The 20627-nt window shown below is 31.9% G+C and overlaps 1 protein-coding gene and 1 long non-coding RNA gene across 3 annotated transcripts; both read right to left on the minus strand.

Moving 5' to 3' along the window:
* Positions 1-6594: 6594 nt before the first annotated feature.
* LOC109120671 (uncharacterized) lies at positions 6595-7509 on the minus strand. The gene is made up of 2 exons (XM_069286827.1): positions 7180-7509; positions 6595-6987 (listed from the first exon to the last, which is right to left on the minus strand). Exons 1-2 carry the CDS (start codon positions 7507-7509, stop codon positions 6595-6597), a joined length of 723 nt encoding a protein of 240 aa, XP_069142928.1.
* Positions 7510-17445: 9936 nt separating this feature from the next.
* LOC138337272 (uncharacterized) lies at positions 17446-19110 on the minus strand. Of its 2 annotated transcripts, none has more exons than XR_011210853.1 (2): positions 18822-19110; positions 17446-18677 (listed from the first exon to the last, which is right to left on the minus strand). It is a non-coding gene; the product is annotated as an uncharacterized lncRNA (long non-coding RNA). The 2 variants fall into 2 exon arrangements; XR_011210854.1 differs by having other exon boundaries at positions 18816-19110.
* Positions 19111-20627: the final 1517 nt, after the last annotated feature.

The raw sequence follows: 20627 nt of genomic DNA on the forward strand, positions 1-20627 counted from the left end.
CCCAAAATTGTCTTTTGAATATAAATTATAATTTGATACAAAAAATTATAAAAAATATGCTTTTAAAAAAAATGACTTGACACGGTACAACCCGTAGCCCACCTATGTGGGCTGGTAGACCATTTTTTGCCTAAAAAATGGGCTAACCCAACTTAATCCTTCAAATTTCAAAATCTGTATGAATTAACCCAGATGGGTTAGACCAACTCATATTGACAACTCTATTCACCACACTCCAAAAACTCACAATTGAATGTATTAATAAGATCACACCAAACACCTTGGTAACACTCGTGTGCTAAAGAATTCAACTGACTAATCATTGATTCTTGATGATATAAAAGGAATAAAAATAAAAATAAAAATCATACTATTTATAAATCTTACTGGAAAAAGTCAGAGATAAAAAAAGAAACCAATACTAATTTACTTTACTAGATTTAATTATAGATAATTTTTAAATTTTCAATGAGAAAAATATTTTACAAATATCTTTGTACAAAAAAGTAGAATACCCATATCTATTAATTAAAGAATTAATAAAAATTAATTCAACTAACCAATTTAAATAAGAGGATCTGTAATTATAAAAAAAGAGTCAAATTTTAGTTGAACAGATGTCAAAATTTATACTCCACTTTATAATCAGGAAAATTGTTGCTAGGTAGAAATGTCTTTTATAGAAAAAAAGTTATCTGCATTTAAGAATGTGAGATTCTGTAAGTATTTTTTGGCAAAAAATGTATAAGAAAAATTAATAAGTCAACATAAATTACTTTTGACCAAAAATTTGTGTGTGAACTGTTTAAGTAATTAAGTATAAATAAGTGTACAACTAATTGTTCTAATTTTTATACAAAACAATCAAAGGATGCAAGAAAATTTGAGGTAGAGTTTATTTTTTCTTCTTTTGGTCATTTGTTTGAATTTATTTTTTTTATGTTCTTTGAACTCTATCTTCTTTTTTTCATCTCAATAATTTTATATGAATTGTTTGGCCTGGTCTATGAAGTATTGTGTGTAGCTGTGTAAAACTCTAAAAAAAAACGAAATTCTTCTTATTAACAAATATTTTAGAAATGGTGAAAACTAACAAAATCATGTAAATCCAATAAATTAAAATTCATAGTTGATAAATTGTGTTGTAGATCTAATGTTGATATATATGTGAAATTCATTAGATCTAGCGAGAGGTTTAGATTTGTAGGTAGATATATCTATGTATAAAGTTTTATTAGGATTCACAAACATAAAATTCCGTCATACATTTATTAAATAATTTAAATTTGCGATCTAACTTTTTCATCTACATTAGATATGTATCGATTCCACGTGGATTTCCTCTATGTAGAAGCAAATTTTCATTGTTTTGTTGTTTCTAAAAGACTTTTAATCCATAACGACTTTGAGATATGTATTTGTCTTTATTTGTTTAAAATATGGACTAAAGTTTGGCTTGTATTGTATACAGAGTGATGAACACATATCATTGTGGTAAAGAAGTGATGGTTGAAGAAAATGAGATAGACAAGATCTCTAATTTACCTACAGATATTTTCAATGAAATATTTAAGGACATGTCAATTAGAGAATTGACAAAAATGTGTGTTTTATCAAAGAAATGGAAACATTTCTCAACTATGCACCCAAATCTTATTTTAGATGGGAAGTTCATGGAAGAGATTGAATATGATTTATATAACATAGTTGACAATATCATCTTGCAACATGTTGGATCCATAGTTAAATTTGTTCTTGATTTATCAACTATATTTTGCGATCATCGAAACCTTGACCTTTGGTTACTTTATGTAACAAAAAAAGATGTCAAGGAACTTACCTTAGATAATTACACTCACAATCCTTATACTTTGCCTTTTGACATATTTTCTTGCTCAACTCTCAAATATTTAGATATTATCAATTGCATAGTAAACCTACCTTATCCCACCACATTATTTCCAAATCTCCATGAATTGAACTTGGAGTTCATTACATTTAACCCAACCCTAGCAAATCATGTCTTGAATACCCCATTACTTTCAACTTTAACATTCACTTTTTGTGATGGCCTTCATTTCCTCAACATATTTGCTCCTAAGATCGAGTTCTTGACTATTCATGAGAGTCATCAAATTCATGCAAAATTTTTTGATAAATTTTCAAATATTAGGGTTTTGTGTATGGTCGTATTCCTCGAAGAATCAGGAAGGTATGAACAAGGGAGGTTCATTACATGGTCAAGGCTTCTTTATTTATGCCCTAATTTGACCAGGCTTGCTTTGAGTAATGTTTGTATTCGAGTAAGTATAATTTGATCAAGATATATTTCAAAATTTTGTTATAGAGATCTTAATGAATGTTTAATTGGTTTTTTCTTAGCTTTTGGGTGCAGAAATTATTCCAAAGAGTTTTCCATCCAAACTCTACCATTTGGAGCATTTAAAGTTGCGCGTTGAGATTGGTGATCTAAACCAAGTCTCTAGTGTTCTTTCCTTAATTCAAAGTTCTCCCTCCTTGCGCTCACTAGAGATAGATGTAAGATTATTTCACCTTCAATAATTTTCTATTGAGTTTAAGTTATGTATACATCAATAGTACTATTAGAAATTTTACTCTATCAAGTAACTTTTACGCTGTTATAGTAAATTATTTTAAGTGTTTTTACACTAATGCATTACTAACCTATTTTTCTTCTTGCACCATATGAAATTCAATAGGTTTTTAATAACATGAGTACAAGAAGCACAAATGAAGTTATACATTATCTAGCCAATCCAAATTGTATTGAACAACAATTTGAGAAGCTTGAATATGTGAAACTAGAAGAGTTTGAGGGGACAGTATGTGAACTCATTTTCTTGAAGCTCATGTTGGCGAATTCCCCTTCACTTTCCAAGATGATTGTTGGACCTTCTAATGAACTTGATGCAGCCAAGGTTTTGAGTTTTCGTGAAAAACTAATGATGTTCTTAAAAGCATCAACACGAGTAGAACTTATCGTAGCACCTCATGGTCCAAATGTGTATAGAATGAGTGCGCGAAAGTGGATCCAAAATTTTAATTCTGTGAGTTTGTGATTGGAAGACTAAATGTGAACCCATGATCATCTTGTTTATGCTAGGGATTCCTTTCATACTTTGGCATTTAATATCATGTCTCAATGTTAAAGTTCATTAATGAAACTTGTGATTTATCAATTAAATTATTAAAGAAAGAATATACTATATATATGAAGTCTAATATTCAATAATATTCTATCACTAATTAAACTTTAATATTAGTGATATTAAAGTTTGCTAAAGTAATGTCTTAGAGGGTAATTCTATATCATTTACAATATGAGTCATTAGTTCAATTATATAATTACCTTCTAAGGCATATTACTTTAGGTTACTTTGACAGTTTAGGGGTAAGAAATAGTTCTTGTAGAGCAAGGGTTTGTAATATGAAGATATGTTGAGGCTTATTATTTTTTGGATGGTGGAACTAATTTTGCGGTTTTTCACCCTTATGAACCAGGTGTTTTTCACATAAAAATATTGAGTCACTAATTTTCACTTTTTCTTAAAAATAAAAGTATCTAGCAATATTTATGAAATAGATAAATTAAACAGGTCCATCACTTAGGCAAAAATGTGATAGTAGAATAGAGAAAGAGAGGTAGTAAATGTGGAACGAAATTTTCTTGATTGATACTTTCAATGCGGCTACTGCAGTCATTAAGCAGAAAAAACATAGCATACTTTAACTAAAAATTAGGAACTACCCTAAAAAGATTTTTCCTAAACACTAAATGACAATCCACGTCTAAAATGACTTCCTCAATACTAGTACAAACATAATGATAGATACTTTATTCCTAACATAACTTTAAAACTAACACCCTCCCTTAAACCAAAAGGTTTCTAGCTTTAGTTTAACTTCAGCTTCTTGAGCTCTTCCATAATGTCAATACTCATCGACCTCCTCAGATTTTGAAAAGGGAGAAATCTTAGAGGTTTGGTAAAAATGTTGGTCAACTGATCTTCACTTCGGCAATATTCCAACTCTATTGTTCCTTCATTGTTGAGATCTCGCAGAAAATAATACTTCACATCAGTGTGCTTGCTTCTTCCATGTAGCACAGGATTTTTTAATAGCTTGATGGAAGAGTTGTTGTCGCAGAAAATTGTAGTTGCTCTTTCTTGTTTGAATTGTAGTTCTTCAAAAATTCTTCTTAACCAAAAAGCTTGACAAGCACAAGCAGTATCAGCAACAAATTCAGCTTCAATACTCGATAAAGTGATAATTTTTTGCTTCCTGAAAGACCACGAAGCAGCTCATGTACCTAGCATAAAAACATAACCAGAAGTGCTCTTTCTATCGTCTTGATCTCCTGCATAGTCGTTGTCTGTAAAGTCAATCAAATCTGACTTTTCTCCTTTCTGGTAGAAAATGCCAAAATCTTTCGTTCCTTGTGAGTAGCGAAGAATTCTCTTCGCTGCTAACAAATGCATCTCTGTTGGACTCTCCATATATCTACTTACAAGACTTACTGAATACATAATATCGGGTCTTGTGGCAGTTAGGTACATTAAACTGCTCATAATTTGATTAAAAAGTGTCCTATTAACCTTTGTTCCTCTCCCAGTTTTGTTTAGTTTTAAGCCAAACTCAAACGGTGCGTTGGTGGGATTGCAATTCAGCATCTTGGACTTGTCAAAAATTTCTATCACATACTTCTTTTGAAAAATAATTATCCCATCATCAGATTGCACCACTTCTAATCCAAGAAAGTAATGCATATTAGCAAGATCAAACATCTCGAACTCATCCATCATATATTTCTTGAATTCATTAAGTCGTTCCCGGTGTATATATTATCATTAACATATAATCATACAATAAGCATCTTCGCATCATATCCAATCTTCACAAAAAGTGTATGCTCATATGGACACTTTTGAAAACCCATTTTTAGAAAATTAGTCTTAATGCGACTATATCAAACTAGGGGGGCTTGTTTTAGTCCATAAAGGTCCTTCTCTAAGCGATAAACTTTATGCTCATTTCCAACCTTAATATAAACAGAAGGTTGTTTGATGAATAACTGTTCCTCCAAATATCCATGTAGGATAGCTGATTTGACATCCAACTGGAAGATAGGTCATGAATTTCGCGCCGCCAATGCAATTACCATTCTGATATAATCATGCCTTGCAACTGGAACCTATACTTCAATCTAGTCCACACCGTACTCCTGCTTGTATCCCTTAGACACCAATCTCGCATTATAATTTTGAACTAACCATTTTCCTTCAGTTTTGTTTTGTATACCCACTTGACGCCAATAATTTTTTGCTTTGCGGAAAGATCAATAAGCTCTCAAGTATCGTTCCTTTCAATAGCTTCAATTTCAGCATCCATTGTCTTACTCCATTTTCTTCGCTAACAACACTCTCAAAAACTATAGGGTCTTAGTTCGCAAACAATGCAAAATGAGTAATTACATCATCATTTACCTGAATTCCTGTTACCTCATAGTCTGACATCCATGCAGGCTTTTTTTCGAGTACACCGAAGTGACTGAGCTGCTAAATCAGTTTCTTACAAAACTGCTGGAAAATTTTCACTAGTTGTTGGTGTAATTTCAACGGCTGTAGGAGCATAATCCTATGAATTTTGGGTATTAAGGTCAGTTTTTCGAGTTCATTCTCAAAGAGGACTGGGGTAGGCTGTTGCATATTCCAATACCATATAGTTCCTTCATCAAAAACATCTCGATTGATCACAATCTTTTCTATTTGTGGATTAAATAATTTATATGCCTTGGATGTTTCACTAAAATCAAGAAATACACATTTTTCACTTTTATCATTGAGCTTCTTCCTTTTTTCATCTGGGACATGTGCATATGCAATGCACCCAAAAATTTGAAAGTGATCTATTGCAGGACTTCTTCCACTCCATGCCTGCTCTGGATTAATGTTCTTAAAAGAAAATGTAGGACTTCTGTTCAAGACATTAATGCTCCAAGTTATCGCTTCTGGACGAAAACTCTTTTTCGTTCTTCCTTTTGCCAGCAAACTCCAAACCATATTAAGGATGGTTCTATTTTTCCTCTCCAATACACCATTTTTGTTGTGGTGTATAACTTGTTGTAAGATCTTTTCTAATGTCACCAGGTTCACAAAAATCATCAAAAATTTTAGAGCAATACTTGCCACAACAATCCATCCAAAGAGTCTTGATTTTCTTTCGCGTCTCATTTTTACATGAACCTTGAAGCTTTTAAATGCTTTAAAAGCCTTAGATTTTTCATGTAAAAAATAAACCCAGGTTTTTCGAAAAATACCATCCGTAAAGGTAATAAAGCATTGTTTACCTCCATTAGAAGATGGTTTGATTGGGCCACAAATGTCCAAATGTATCAGCTCCAAAACATTATTGGCTCTCCATGACTTTCCTTTTAAAAATTGAGAACGATGTTTGTCATCAACACATTCCTCACATACATGGGATGGAACTGTAATTTCAAGAAGATTTATCACCATATTTTCTTTGTTGGAGAACTTTTAATCCGCCAAAACCCAAGTGACCATATCTAAAATTCTATAACCATGATGAATCTCTTACTTCTTCTTTCAAACAACGGTGAATATTCTCTATCTTCAGTGGGAACAACCTGTTTGAACTCACTTTCACAATAACAATAGCTCCTCTAGTAGGATTATAAATCTCACATGCACCTTTCTGAATAGTTATAACATATCTTTTTTCTTGCAATTGACCCACACTTAGCAGATGGCTTTTCAAAGCAGGAACATATAGCACATTTGAGATCGTTTCTTCAAAACTATTCTTGGTTCTAATCTTAATATCACCCTTTCCAATTGCACTCACAATGGATGAATCACCAGAATTAATCGTTGAACGGAAGTTTTCATTCAGAAAAGAAAAAGAAGACTTATTTACTTCCACATATGTGATTACTATAGCCCGTATCTAAATACCAGACATTTTGTTCAGGTTCCTTCTCTTCTTGAACTGTCATCAACAATGTCTCAACTTAGTTACTTTCAGCAAAATTTGACTTCTCATCCTTGTCATTAGGCAACCTGGTATAACATTCAGACTTATATTGACCAAATCTATGACATCGATAGCATTCTATTTAGGATTTGTCAAAATTCCTACTCTGTCTTTATTGTGGTCATCATTGGCTCTGCAATTTTCTACTGCCCTCTTGTTGACTTCATCTCTATATCCTTGATGTCTTCTTCCTCTTCCTCTACCTCTACCCCTTCCTCTAAAATTTGAGAAACGAGTATTAGTAGAAGCCTTTAAAGCCTTCTCTTTAGAAGATAAACTGCGGTTCATCTTTTGCTCATGAACCAATAAGGAATTTTGCAATTCGTCAAGCGATAACTCATCAATATCTTTTGACTCCTCAATGGAGCAAACGACATAGTCATACTTCAGTTTCAGGGATCGCAATATCTTTTCCATAATTGTGACATCAGTCATCTTTTCACCATGAAATCACATTTTGTTGCTTATCTCCAATGTTTTAGCACAATAACTCGTTACAGAATCTCATTCCTTCATTTGCAAAGTCTCGAAATCCCTTCTCAAGGCTTGAAGTTGTGCGCGCTTCACTCTAGCAGTATCTTGATACTTTTTCTTTATCCAATCCCAAATATCCTTAGAAGTTTCTTTGCAAAGAATAGTTTCTAGGATGGGAAGATCGATAGCATGAAAGAGATAATTCTTTGTCTTTAAATCATTCAACTTTCTTGCTTCGAACTCCGCCTTTTGAGCATTCGTTAAGGCTTCGCCTTCTGCCGGAGTGTCGATTCCGTCCTAAAAAATTGGCCAATACTCTTTTAACCGTAAGAAGTTCTCCATCAGCACACTCCAATGGTCATAATGATCATCAAAACGCGGAATAACTGCTTGAACGTAATTGCTCTCTGAAGCCATAAACTAGCAATATTTCTCTCCGTTTTTTTTTTTTTGATCTCACTTGGCACTGATGCCAGTAAAACAGATTCAAAAAGCAAAAATAGAATAGAGAAAGAGAAGCAGTAAATGTGAAAAGAAATTTTCTTGACTGATACATTTCAATGTTACTACTGCAGTCATTATATAGCAGAAAAAAACATAACGATAGATATTTTAACCCTAACATAGCTTATTAAAACGAACACAAACTACCTCTACTTTATTAATTTTGTCTACATTATATGTAGTACAAACATACCTTGGTAGATCATTTTTATACACAAAAATCTACGTTTCGTCCTACTTCTGATATGTTTGCATTTCTGCTGGGGAGATTTTGTAGGAAAATGTTGTATAACAATAATGGAATATAAAGGTAGAAGGCAGAGAGTACTAAAGCAGAAAAGAGATTTTATAAAACCCTAATAATAATAAATAAATTAAAAATTCATCTTAATGTAGATTATTTGTGAAGAATTATCATGCCTTTTCAATAAATATTGAAATGGAAATGTATCTCCTTTAAAATATATCGAATTTATGTGATAGCATGAACAATATGTGTGCTTAGAGTTCATACTTTCAATATTTCCTTACATATAGTTATCTTAATGATGATGTGGAATACAGGACTTTTTACCAAATTAAGTCATTATCTAAAACAATTCACTAAAATAATATGTTTTTTCAAAATTTTACAAAATTAGTATAAATGTATTTCATAGTAACGTTTTAGGGTATATTTCATTTTTTAAATACTAACAACGTTACACTGATATATGTTACTGTGAGTAACATTTTACTCCTTAAACACCGTCAGCTTTTAAAAAATGAAATATACCCTAAAACGTTACTGTAAAATACGTTTATACTACTTTTATAAAATTTAAAAAAAAACATATTATTTTGATGAGTTGCTACATATAATAGCTTATTTAAGTCAATATCCAAGTGGATTATCCTTGTGTTTAGTCAAAGATGCCTAGAATATAGTCTCACATTTTAAATTTTGAAATTTTTGTTTAAGAAAATGAATATCTTAATGGATTATTATGCCTTTTATCTTTTTTGGGGTAGAGAATTTGTGGTGTTGATATATGAAGAAAAGGTAGATGATAGTAAGGAATAAAACACATTTTTCCAAACTGATAAATTTAGTAGGATTTTCTCCATTAGTGTCATATTGTTTATTAGGTTAGTCAGAAATGGTAAAATTAGCATATAAAATTATAATTCACTCAAATTATTTAAATTTGGATTGATTATTGATTCACTTATTTATTAGTTCAATTCAATTCATTTCTGTATCAAAATTTGAATTGATATCTAACCTAAATTGATTCATCAGATATTTTATCAAAAAAAATTCAAAAAATAGTTATTTTAAATTTGGCATGTTATACATAGTCATTATTAAAAAAAAAATTAATTTAGGTAGTAAAAAATATTTTAAAATAATAAAACAAATAAAATTTAGTAGTAATAACTAATAAGTGGGTAGATTGGGTTTTGATCCGCTTATTAGGTCATTTCAGCCAAGGAGCAATGACCTGCCAATTTATGAACTCTATCTATTTTGAGTGGCACAAATTCAGCTCAATTCGTTCATTTGACATCTATTCAAAATAAGAAACGTAACATCATAAAATCATTACACGCTTTGTTTTTCAAATAAATTATTGTTCTTTAATTTTTATCCTTCAAATGACTTGATCTTTAATTTTTACTCTGTAGCAATTGAACTTCGTGATGTATAAGTTCTTTAAAACTAAAGGCATGTCCGATTATAACTTGTTACTTGTGATATATTATAATACGAAAATATAAATTTATATTCCACAAAAACAATTATTTGTCATAAGGGGTATAAATTAAAAACCAATAGAGATAAAAGTGAGAAATGACCTCCTTAATATTATTTATTGTGAATAAGAAATCAAAGAAAAAGAGAGGGGAAATACTATAGAAGAAGAGAAGCCTTTGTCAAACGATATGCTAAATGAGTTTACCATATGCTTTGTTATCATAAGTTGAATCATTTCTTACCATACATGTATATGCATATGTACATTAGTCGATGAGCTAGAAATGAAGGTATAAATTTTCAATGGCTTAAGTCATCGATGACCCCTTAAAGTTGTCCGCATAATTCACTTAGATACCTCAATTAGGACTTCTACCTATTGGACACCTCTACTAATTCGGATTTGAACCTTTTGAATACTTTTGTGACAGTCAGCTAAAACTATGAAATGTGTGTAATACACTCGCGATGACGTGGAAAGTTGACAAATCAATTACGTACATGTGGCATTTTGATGGGAAAAAAATAAAAAATTGAAGTGTTGTCATCACTTTGAAATCCTATTCTTCACCATAGCCCCCTCCTCCACCATAGTTGTCATCACCTTGAAATCCTCTTAACCCACTATTCTATTTTCAGATCTGTTTTTTTTTTTTAAGTTGAAAATAGCAAATTGCATATACATAAAAATTAGTCAATACATGAACCTAGAAAATATGAATTATTTATAATTTTAGATATCAATAAAATCATTGACTAAATAATCATCTAAGCAGATTCATTTTTTTATTTTAAATTTAATTTATTAGATATATTTTCGATAAGTAAAAAATGGAAGAAGAAATAGAGCAGTCATTGTATGAGTCTATATTTTTTCCCGTAAATAATATCACAATATCGAACAAATTTAAAGAAAATGGAGAAGGAAATCCTAATGGTGTTTCCTTAGTTGAATATGATAGAGGTGAGGGGGAGGGAGGAAGAGGAGGCAGGAGAAAAGAAAATGATGGAAGGTGTTGGTGGCAACATCATCGGTGGAGATGGTATTGATTTTGGAAGAAATGACTAAGGAACAAGGAAGAAGAAAGAGATTTTTTTTTTAAAAAAAAAAAACAAACAAAAATACGTTCTGACGCGCCGAATGACACTTTCCTTGCCATGTCAGCGAAAAGTGTCAACTAAATACTTATTCTGAACAATAGAAGTGTTCAATAGATATCAGTCCTAGTTAAAGTGTTTAAATGAATTATTCATTTTCAATTCTAACTCAATCAAAGAAGGTTAAAATCTTATTATGACAAATAATAAAATAAAATTAAATAAGTGTGAGTAAAAAATTTGCATGAGAAGAAGAGAGCGAAAGGTAGCCAGGGACAACTTGCCGATACATAATCTTTAATAGGAAAACTACGAAAGAAATCATCGGCAAGTCATCCCTGGCTGCAATCCACTCTCCATTTCTATCATGTAAACTCCCTTCCACAAAAAAAAAAATATATATATATATATTTATATGTATATCTTACATGGAATGGTCATAAATTACTCTATATATATACTAGCAAAATAATATATTCTCATGTCCACATATAGATCACATTGCCTTTTGAAGAATCCGTGGGTCGTTTTATTATTCTCCGGATTTACGTAAATTTAATAATTTTACACGTAATTTTTAAATATGTAAATTTTATTTTAAAATTAAAAACTAAAGGATTCTTCATAATTGAAAAGTTTGAATCTGGATAAGCAAAAATTACAACATAAATTAAGACTGAAATTATTAAAATTTTCCTAAAATATCTTATTATGAATCCAATTATTATTGTTATTAACTTAAAATCATTATAAGAAAAACCCATACACTTAAATTTTAAGTATGTCTCCGTTTTATCAAAAAACTATTTTAGCAAAATCAAACATTTGGACTCATTCACTAAAAATATTTTTGGACTTGACTTGTCATATTCTGTAGACATTTTGTATTAAAAAAAATGGATCTAACTCCTCTTCGGTACCTTTTTTTTTCCTTCAAGTACATATCTAATTGAGATGGAAATATATGTTTTTTAATTCTTACAAATTAAGATTATATTATATTAATAAATAATAAATATTATACACGTAGTTAAGTAGATAAATTTAAAAAACGTTCTCCTCAAATTTCATAAGAAAGAAATATCCTCCACAAAATTTGATTATCATTGATATCACTAATTTCAACTTATATTTTTGCATTTCAGATCTCAAAATTTACATTTAATAGAAGTCCTAATTTTAATCATTCAAATCCTAATAATTAGATCGAGTTATTTTAGAGTTTTGAATCTTAATCATTAAGTGTATTTTTTCCCTTTTTTTAATGATTATTTAGGAATCGTCTGGTAAAGTGGATTAGGAAAAATAATACATGCATTTCATTTGGTAGAGTATATATTAATAATTCTAAACATGGTGTATTAGTAATGTTTGTATTAGTTGTGCTTGCATTAATTAATTGTACATATTATTTCTTATGCATTGTTTGGATTGGTGTACTAAAATTCCGTGCATTGCATAAAAGAATTTATTTACAAAGCATCATCCACAATTATGGTGAAAAAAAACATAAAATGGTTTTGATGGATATCGGTCTATTACCATGTTAATGCATGTATTAAATCTCTTGGATTATTAATACCTAGAAATTCATGATATTAGTAATATACACCTTAGGAATCGTTCGGTAGTTGTATAAAAAAGTTATATTTATGTATTAGAGTTCATATAACTTATACGAAATTTGATATGTGGATAAAAATAAAGTTATTTCATGTACATAATTTTTAAAAAAAATAATTTGAATACAAAATTAAAGAAGAAAAATACAAAGTTAAAGAAGGAAAGCGTATAATTATAAAGGAATATTTCAATTTTAAAAATGTATAATTTAACAACCTTTTAATATAAAAAGCCAACATCCAAAGAAATAATTTATGCACAACTAAACTCTGCATAACTAATATTTGTATAACTATTACCAGCATAACTAAATCCACATAACTAATATACACATTACTAATACTTATATAACTAATATCACATTACTAATATCTGCATAATTTTATCCAGCTACCAAGCGACCCTACGTACACAATAAAGTGTATAAGTAATGCAAGCATTGATTATACATAACATAAAGGTGTACCAAAATTATAAGATATTACTAATATACAAAACTAATGCATGTATTATTTTTGCTACACTCTACCAAACAACCACATGTATAAGAATAAAGTTAAATAAACTGTATTAATAATATTTACGTTGGTAATGTTTGTATTAATAATACTTGCATTAATTATACAAAGATAATTTTTTATGCATTATTTAATTTGATATATTAAAAATAGTATATATTACATAAAATATATGTATTATAAAGATATCCTTCCCAATAAATATCAATATGTATATACTATTATTTTAATAAATGATATATAGTATATACATGTTGTACTAGTGTACTGGACTAAAATTTTAGTATCTCAATATATATGTTGTACCAAACAAAAAGTATATATGTATGATGATGTTGGATTGGAAATGGGAATAGAATAATTTAAAGACATGAGTAGTGGACTTTAATTTATCCATTTTTGGTCAAATATGCGTGTCATAATTTTCTTTGAGGAGAATAAGTTGGTGGTCCTATGAGAAGAATTTTTCAATCATTTTTATCAATTTTGAAGCATATTTTAGTAGTGACTGGAATAAGAGATTCATATAAAGATATTAAAATAAATATTTTAGTGTAATGCTAGCTAATTGAAATTTAAAATTGAAACTTGAGCCAATTTTAAACCCTTTTATATTACAATGTTAGAATCTTTTCTTTTTACGTCATGGAAATTTAACAATTCTTATAAAAAGATAAATGGGTTGATGATATCTCCAAATTTGGCGTGAATTATTACTTAAGTTTTTATATTAATTGACAGCCTTAAAAACACATATCTATTTGATTAAGTAATTTAAAAACACATATCTATTTGATTAAGTAATTTAAAAACACCCTTTTTATGCCACATGTCGTCCATCCATGCATATACGTGAAATTTTCTACTAATGTGCCGTACACTCGAGAAGGTCATGTTTAGAAATTTTCATAAAATTACCATTTTATACCCCTTGATAGTTGTCTTGAATCATGTTTGATTAGTTTATGATGTTGGTTTTGGAATTCGATTGAGAATTTGTAGCTTTTTTAAGTTTTTGATTTTTTCGAAAGGTTCAAAGTTGTTAAAAGTGATTTTTGGTAACAATCCAAAGTTTCGAGTCAAAATGGAAATTTCGTTAGTCTCATCAACTCTTAATTGTGGAATTTGGTCTCGGAATATTATCCTCTTCTATTTCAAAATTGTTTCGTAGATTTGGAGCCTTGAGTTGGAAGTTTAAGTGAATTTAGACCTTGGGTTGACTTTGGTCAATATTCATAGTTTGGATTCTCATATCGGAATTTTGACAATTCCATTGAATTCGGGAGATGATTCTAGGCCTAAGTGAGGTCTTGGTTGAGTTTTCAGAAGTTTCGAGAGTATTTTTGTATTTTCGAGCATTTAGTTAGTTTATGACGATTTTTACGGGTTTTGGGTTAAGGAAACCTCAGATCCATGATTAGATGGTTCCGTTGAGTATAAAACATCAAGTTTAGTTGGGTATCATATCTGATTTGTGAACTTAGGAACCCAATAGAACCTCGAGCGTCCTTCGGTAGAAGTGTGTTTCATTAGACATTTTATCTTTTATGTTTGACCTAAGTTTTGCTTCGGCTAAAATTTTTGGAAAACATGCTCTGATGAGAATTATCTTAGTGTGGTTAGCTTTGAGATGCCTAGTTTTACCTAGAACGATCCTTTGTGCGGTTCCTAAGGTTTTCTGGCTAATTTTAAGCTCTTTTATAGATTTTGGCTTTACACAGAGTTTAGTTGTGAGATCCACTTTTTGACGATACAATCTCAATTAAAATTTTTGAATGCTCTATTGAGTTCAAAATGTCAAATTTAAAGAGATAACATATCACATTAGCATGCATAAGGTTTCAAACGAATCTCGAGCACCCCATCGGAGATTCGAGACTTGCCAACCAGTTAATATGCATCAATTGGTGTAGACCATATAATGACCTTCACGTTCCCGGGTATTAGGTTACAGAGACCAGCTGACCTGGTCATCGCATTCACGATGGGCTAACTCTCTTCCTTCTATAATTGTGGGTCCTCTATCGCGTTCAGGGGACTCTGGTTTCCTTTGCCTTCGAGTTTGCAGGCTCCGGACCGTGTTCACAAAGGTTTATCCAATCGAGCTTCTATATTCACGGGCCCTTCAATCCTCATTTACGAAGGTTCAATTGGTTTGGTGTTACACTTCAAAGTGTGATTTCTTTTATAGCTCCAAATTTGGTGATTCAAAGCCTGAATTGTTCGGAAAATGCGAGGTTACGTGGGTATGTGATCGGGGATCATTGAGGCTCGTCATCTGTGGCAAAAGTCTGTCGTAAAGGACTGCCTTAGTCTATTTTTTGTTCTTTAAATATCAATCAATTTGTTGCATATTGATGAATTATGTTGTTCCAAGCTCTAAATTGTTTTTTATTTGGATCACAAGTCTAGGGAACTGCTTTAGTCCTTTTGACGCAGTTGTTTTTAAAATTTCATTGTGGTTCTCAGATTTTTCATTTTGACTCCAATTTGGGTTTGTTTTTATTTTATGTGATTTTAGTGTCTAAACAATCGTATTAACAGTGTGATTCTATATATGATAGTGTGACGATACTCGAAGGTCACTCAAAAGGAAAAACTTTGAGGACGTGATTTGAGAACGTAATCAGCCTACAAGGTGGATATAGATTCCCAATCTTTATATTGCGCTCGATTATGAGAAAACATGTTGTTTTGTGTGAATTCGGGGGTATGTACTAGTAGATCAAACTAACCTGCTTTGAATTCATCTTTTAGGCTTATACCAGGTTTTTCGAGATTGGTAAAATTAGTTGTTGTTGTTACCTTGTGGCGTGTCTTTGTTGATGTTATTGATTGTTGGTGTATGTTTAGCCTTAATCAAGGACCAGACTAGTGTTTGCCATAGACTTATGATATTAAGAGTCGATAGGCCTTAAACTCTTTTCTGATGTCATTTTGGACGACTTAGATCCTTGTAGAATAGTATAGTAGACTTGAGACTAATAGGATGAGCCTTAGATTAGGCTTTGAGGACCTACTATACATTCTCCCTCTTACTATGGCCCCCATGAACTACGATTAGGATTTCAACTGCGCTTCGCGACTAGATACTAAAATTAATTTGAGCTTGGAGTATTGTGTTGATTATTTGAGAGTGGATGTTGTTCTATGGTGGTTTTGTGATGTTGAGTTGATATAAGATCCTTGGGTAGTTGTTCTAGACCCAAGGTCTGGTCATTCTGCTCTTTATCATCTACGAAGTTGATACACATTGTGTAACGATCCGAATCGTCATTAATTAAAAAAAGAAAACATTTGGAAAGTTACTGGGCTACTTTCCCGCCAAGGCGGGCCATATGTCGCTAGGGAGGCGGCGCAATGGTGGAGTGAGTTGGCACCAGAGCGGGATAGGCGAGCAGAAGGTAAATAACGTGAAATCCTATTTTCTCCTTCTTCCTAAAATACCTAATTTAGTCGTAAAATGCCTTAGAAACCCCCAAAAAGTTGTTGCAAGCTTAGAATAAGAGAGAGAGAGAGGTTTCTATGGTGAATATATCGATGGATTGTGAATTTTCTATCAAGATCGCCATCACGAATTTCGGAATCAACAATCAAAGACCAAAGCTCTGTGCAATTGCTTGGTCCTTCGAAGGCTAGAGTTTACGAATTGAGTAGTTATCAATCTGTGTTTACCGCGTAATATATATAAATCAATGGTAGAATTATGCATAGGCTCTAGTGCACCGAATGAAATATAGTTGAATCTTAAGAAACCTTAGATGATGAGCTAGGATTAGGTGATGATTATGATTTAATGATTGTGTGATACATGTTTGTTATTGCTTCATTATGACGCATATATGTATATGTGAATATTGCATTATTGATCACATTAATTGTAAGTAAGTATTAACGAATAAACTATATGCCATGAATTACCTTGATTTTATGATTTTTTAGAATATACATTGTGATTGTGATTTGCTAATTGGATCGATTGTCATGTTTCAACATAACTAACTGGGATCGATTGCCTCGTTTTAGCATAACTAACTAGAGCGATTGCCACGTTTTGGCATAACTAGACGGTTTTCACATTTCGACATAAATATTGGATTGAGTACCACGTCCCGTATGATAACATTTTGGGTTTGGGTTCCATAATAGGACAACCTACTTGATATAACTGTGATGATTGTTTACATCCCTACTCTGTCAAAATAGGGAGAAAAGTCGCGACAACTCAAAAATAATTAATTGATTCAATTTTAACAAAGTTTTAAAAATAAACGAGTTTTGAAAAGAGTCGCCACCTAATTTTAGGAAAACTAGGAAACCAATTATTAATCTACGAAACCAATTCGATTCTAGGTAAGGGGTTCAAGTTATTCCGAAGGGAAGGGGTTAGGCACCCTTCGGAATCCACAATTGTGGTTCCCGACTTAATTCATTTTTTTCAAATTGAGGAGGAAAATAAAATAATGTACAAGTATAATAAACATGCAATAAACACAATAAAATAATAATCATCGGCCTAAAGTTTACCTAACGTCAATATTCACAAAATAATTAAATAAAAGTATAATTAGAGCTTTTTCGAATGGCTTCAAGGAAGCAAGTTTTGGGTACCTGTAAAGACACTTAGTAAAAGAGTTAGTGTCAAATAAATAAAAATGAATAACTCAAATAATGACTTAAAAATAAAAATCCATCTTATTAAAATGGGAGACCTTGGAAATCAACGGTAATTTCTTCATCGGCCAATTCCAACAACTAAAATTATATATAAACTTAAATTAGAATTTTCGTCTTTTAATATTGGGGAGGCCTCCAAAACAGACGGAGAATTTTTTCATTGGCCAAATTTAACAATAAAACTATTAACTTCAATTAAATTTGCGTCTTTCATAATGGAAAGCCTCTAAATCCGACGGATAGAATTTTCATCGGCCCTTTTAACAATTTCAACAACAATAACACAACTAACAAGAATAATAATAACACTAATAATTTAATCTTAAGAAGAGATAATGATTATATAGTAATATGACAATAATAATAAACTAAAGAAAATAAAAGCATAATAATAATAATATAATAAATCAACAACTTCAAGAAAATGATGCATCTAGTTAGCAAATGTATATAATAATCACTAATAAAACTAATCAAAAACAAAACTAAAGCAGTAACATAAATGGAAATAAACACCTCATGAACAATTACATAAAAAATGCATTTAAACAAAAATACTAACACAACAATGAACCAAATGTGACAAAAAAAAAGACAGATTAAGCAAACAAAATTCAAAAGAACAATAATAACATAGAAAATAGGAGACACTAAGCAAAATTTAATAAAATTAAAGTAAGAGATTTGGGTTTTTACCATTGTTGGACGTTGCTGATGCCTCGCTGGACGCCTCTAGCTCTTGCTGACAATTGTTGGTTGCCTGAAACTCGCCGTTAAAATAGAGAAGACGAGCGGACTGTCGGCTGTCATGCTCCTCGCCGGCGCTGCTGTTTCATCCTCGTCAGTTGGAGCTGGATCTCGCACTCCTGGTTCATTGATGGTTGATGTTACGAGAAAGGAGAAAAAAATGGAGGAGGACGACGACGGGAGATGGCTTGAGTTGCTGTCCGTTTGGAGTTGTTGTTATTTATCTACAAAAACAACAAAAAAATTAAAAAGGGGAAGGGGAAAAGGTTGTTCCGTTGCTGGGAGTGGGAGAGAAAGAGAAGAAGGGAAGGGGCGACGGGAGAGGGACAGAGAGGGAAGGGAGAGGGAAGAAGAGGAGGTACTGATACCTCCTCCGGTTTCGCCGGAGGAGAAAAAGGGATAGGGGCAACTGCTGTGAGATTGTGGATGTGTTTACTGGTGTTGTCGATTTCTTCACCGGAGAGTATAGCGGAGGCTGCTGGTTAGAAGATGGAGAGGCGCCGGTTAGGAGATGGAGGGGGAAGAATTTGAATGTAGAAAGGGGAGGAGGAGAGGCGGCTGGGAGGAGGAAGAGCAAAGGGAAGGGGCGGCTAAGGGAAGAAGAGGAAGGTTTTTTTTTTAAGTTTTTTTTTCTAATTTTTTTTCTGAAAATTAATTCCCTCCCCCCCACCCCCCCAAATATTTTGACCTAGTTAATAACTTAAATAAAAACACAAAATGGGCTCAAATGACGGGCTTAGGATCGTGGCCCAAAATTATCTGAATAGCATTTTTAATTATTATTTTTTTGTATTTGCCTATATTTTAGACTGTTGCTAAATTCACACAAATATTAACAAATGTAACAAATAAATAAATAAAAATTTCAAAATCATGAATTTTTAAAATGTTAGGCCAAAATTGGGTGTCAACAGTTGTCCCTTTCGCTGTGTATGATTGATGAAAGAAATAGTGGACAACGAAAATTGACGAACCCAATTTCGACCTAACACGTAACCTTAGTAGAGAAGTGCGGTCGCATGTAGTGGAAGTCAATCCCAGACTTGTCTCCAAAAGGTTCTATGATGTGTTGCGTTCTTGTTGAAGTAGTTTGCACTTTTTTCTTTTTTTTAAATTTTTTTCTGAAGAAATTCATTTTTTCGAATGTTCTTGACAAAGACTGAGATAATACTCGTCAGCTTAAAAATGCAATTTAAATGGGAGACAGTGTCTTCCACCGTGTCGAAACTTAATTTCTCTCCTCGACATATAACGTGAACGTTGAGGGATAAATATTTTCTTTGAGATGCACGATTCTTTTTCTGGCAGTGCAGGATTGCTTGCAAGGCATGAATATCTTCCCGCGATGTGCAAATTTTGCGAGGGATGGAATCTTCTCGCGATACATAAAATTTTGCAAGGGATGAGATCTTCTCGCAATAAATAAAATTTTGCGAAGGATGAAATCTTCTTGCGATATGTAAACTTTTGCGAGGAATTGAATCTTCTCGCGATGCATAATATTTTGCGAGGGATGAAATTTTCTCGCGATGCATAAATTCCGCAAGGTATGAAATCTTCTTGCGATATGTAAACTTTTACGAGGAATTGAATCTTCTCGCGATGCACAAAATTTTGCGAGGGATGAAATCTTCTCGCGATGCATAAATTCCGGAAAGGTATGAAATCTTCTTGCGATATGTAAACTTTTGCGAGGAATTGAATCTTCTCGCGATGCATAAAATTTTGCGAGGGATGAAATCTTCTCGCGATGCATAAATTCCGCAAGGTATGAAATCTTATTGCGATATGTAAACTTTTACGAGGAATTGAATCTTCTCGCGATGCATAAAATTTTGCGAGGGATGAAATCTTCTCGCGATGCATAAATTTTGCGAGGTATGAAATCTTCTTGCGATATGTAAACTTCTGTGAGGAATTGAATCTTCTCACGATGCATAAAATTTTGTGAGAGATGAAATCTTCTCGCGATGCATGAATTCTGCAAGGTATGAAATCTTCTTGCGATATGTAAACTTTTGCGAGGAATTGAATCTTCTCGCGATGCATAAAATTTAACTTGTGATGCATGAATATTAATCTGCGATGCATGAATATTAACTCGCAATGCATGAATATTAAGTAGTGATGCATGAATTAACTCGCGATGCATGAATTGACTCTCGATGCATGAA

The sequence above is a fragment of the Solanum lycopersicum genome, chromosome 7 (assembly GCF_036512215.1).
Source record: "Solanum lycopersicum chromosome 7, SLM_r2.1".
Lineage (NCBI taxonomy): Eukaryota > Viridiplantae > Streptophyta > Magnoliopsida > Solanales > Solanaceae > Solanum > Solanum lycopersicum.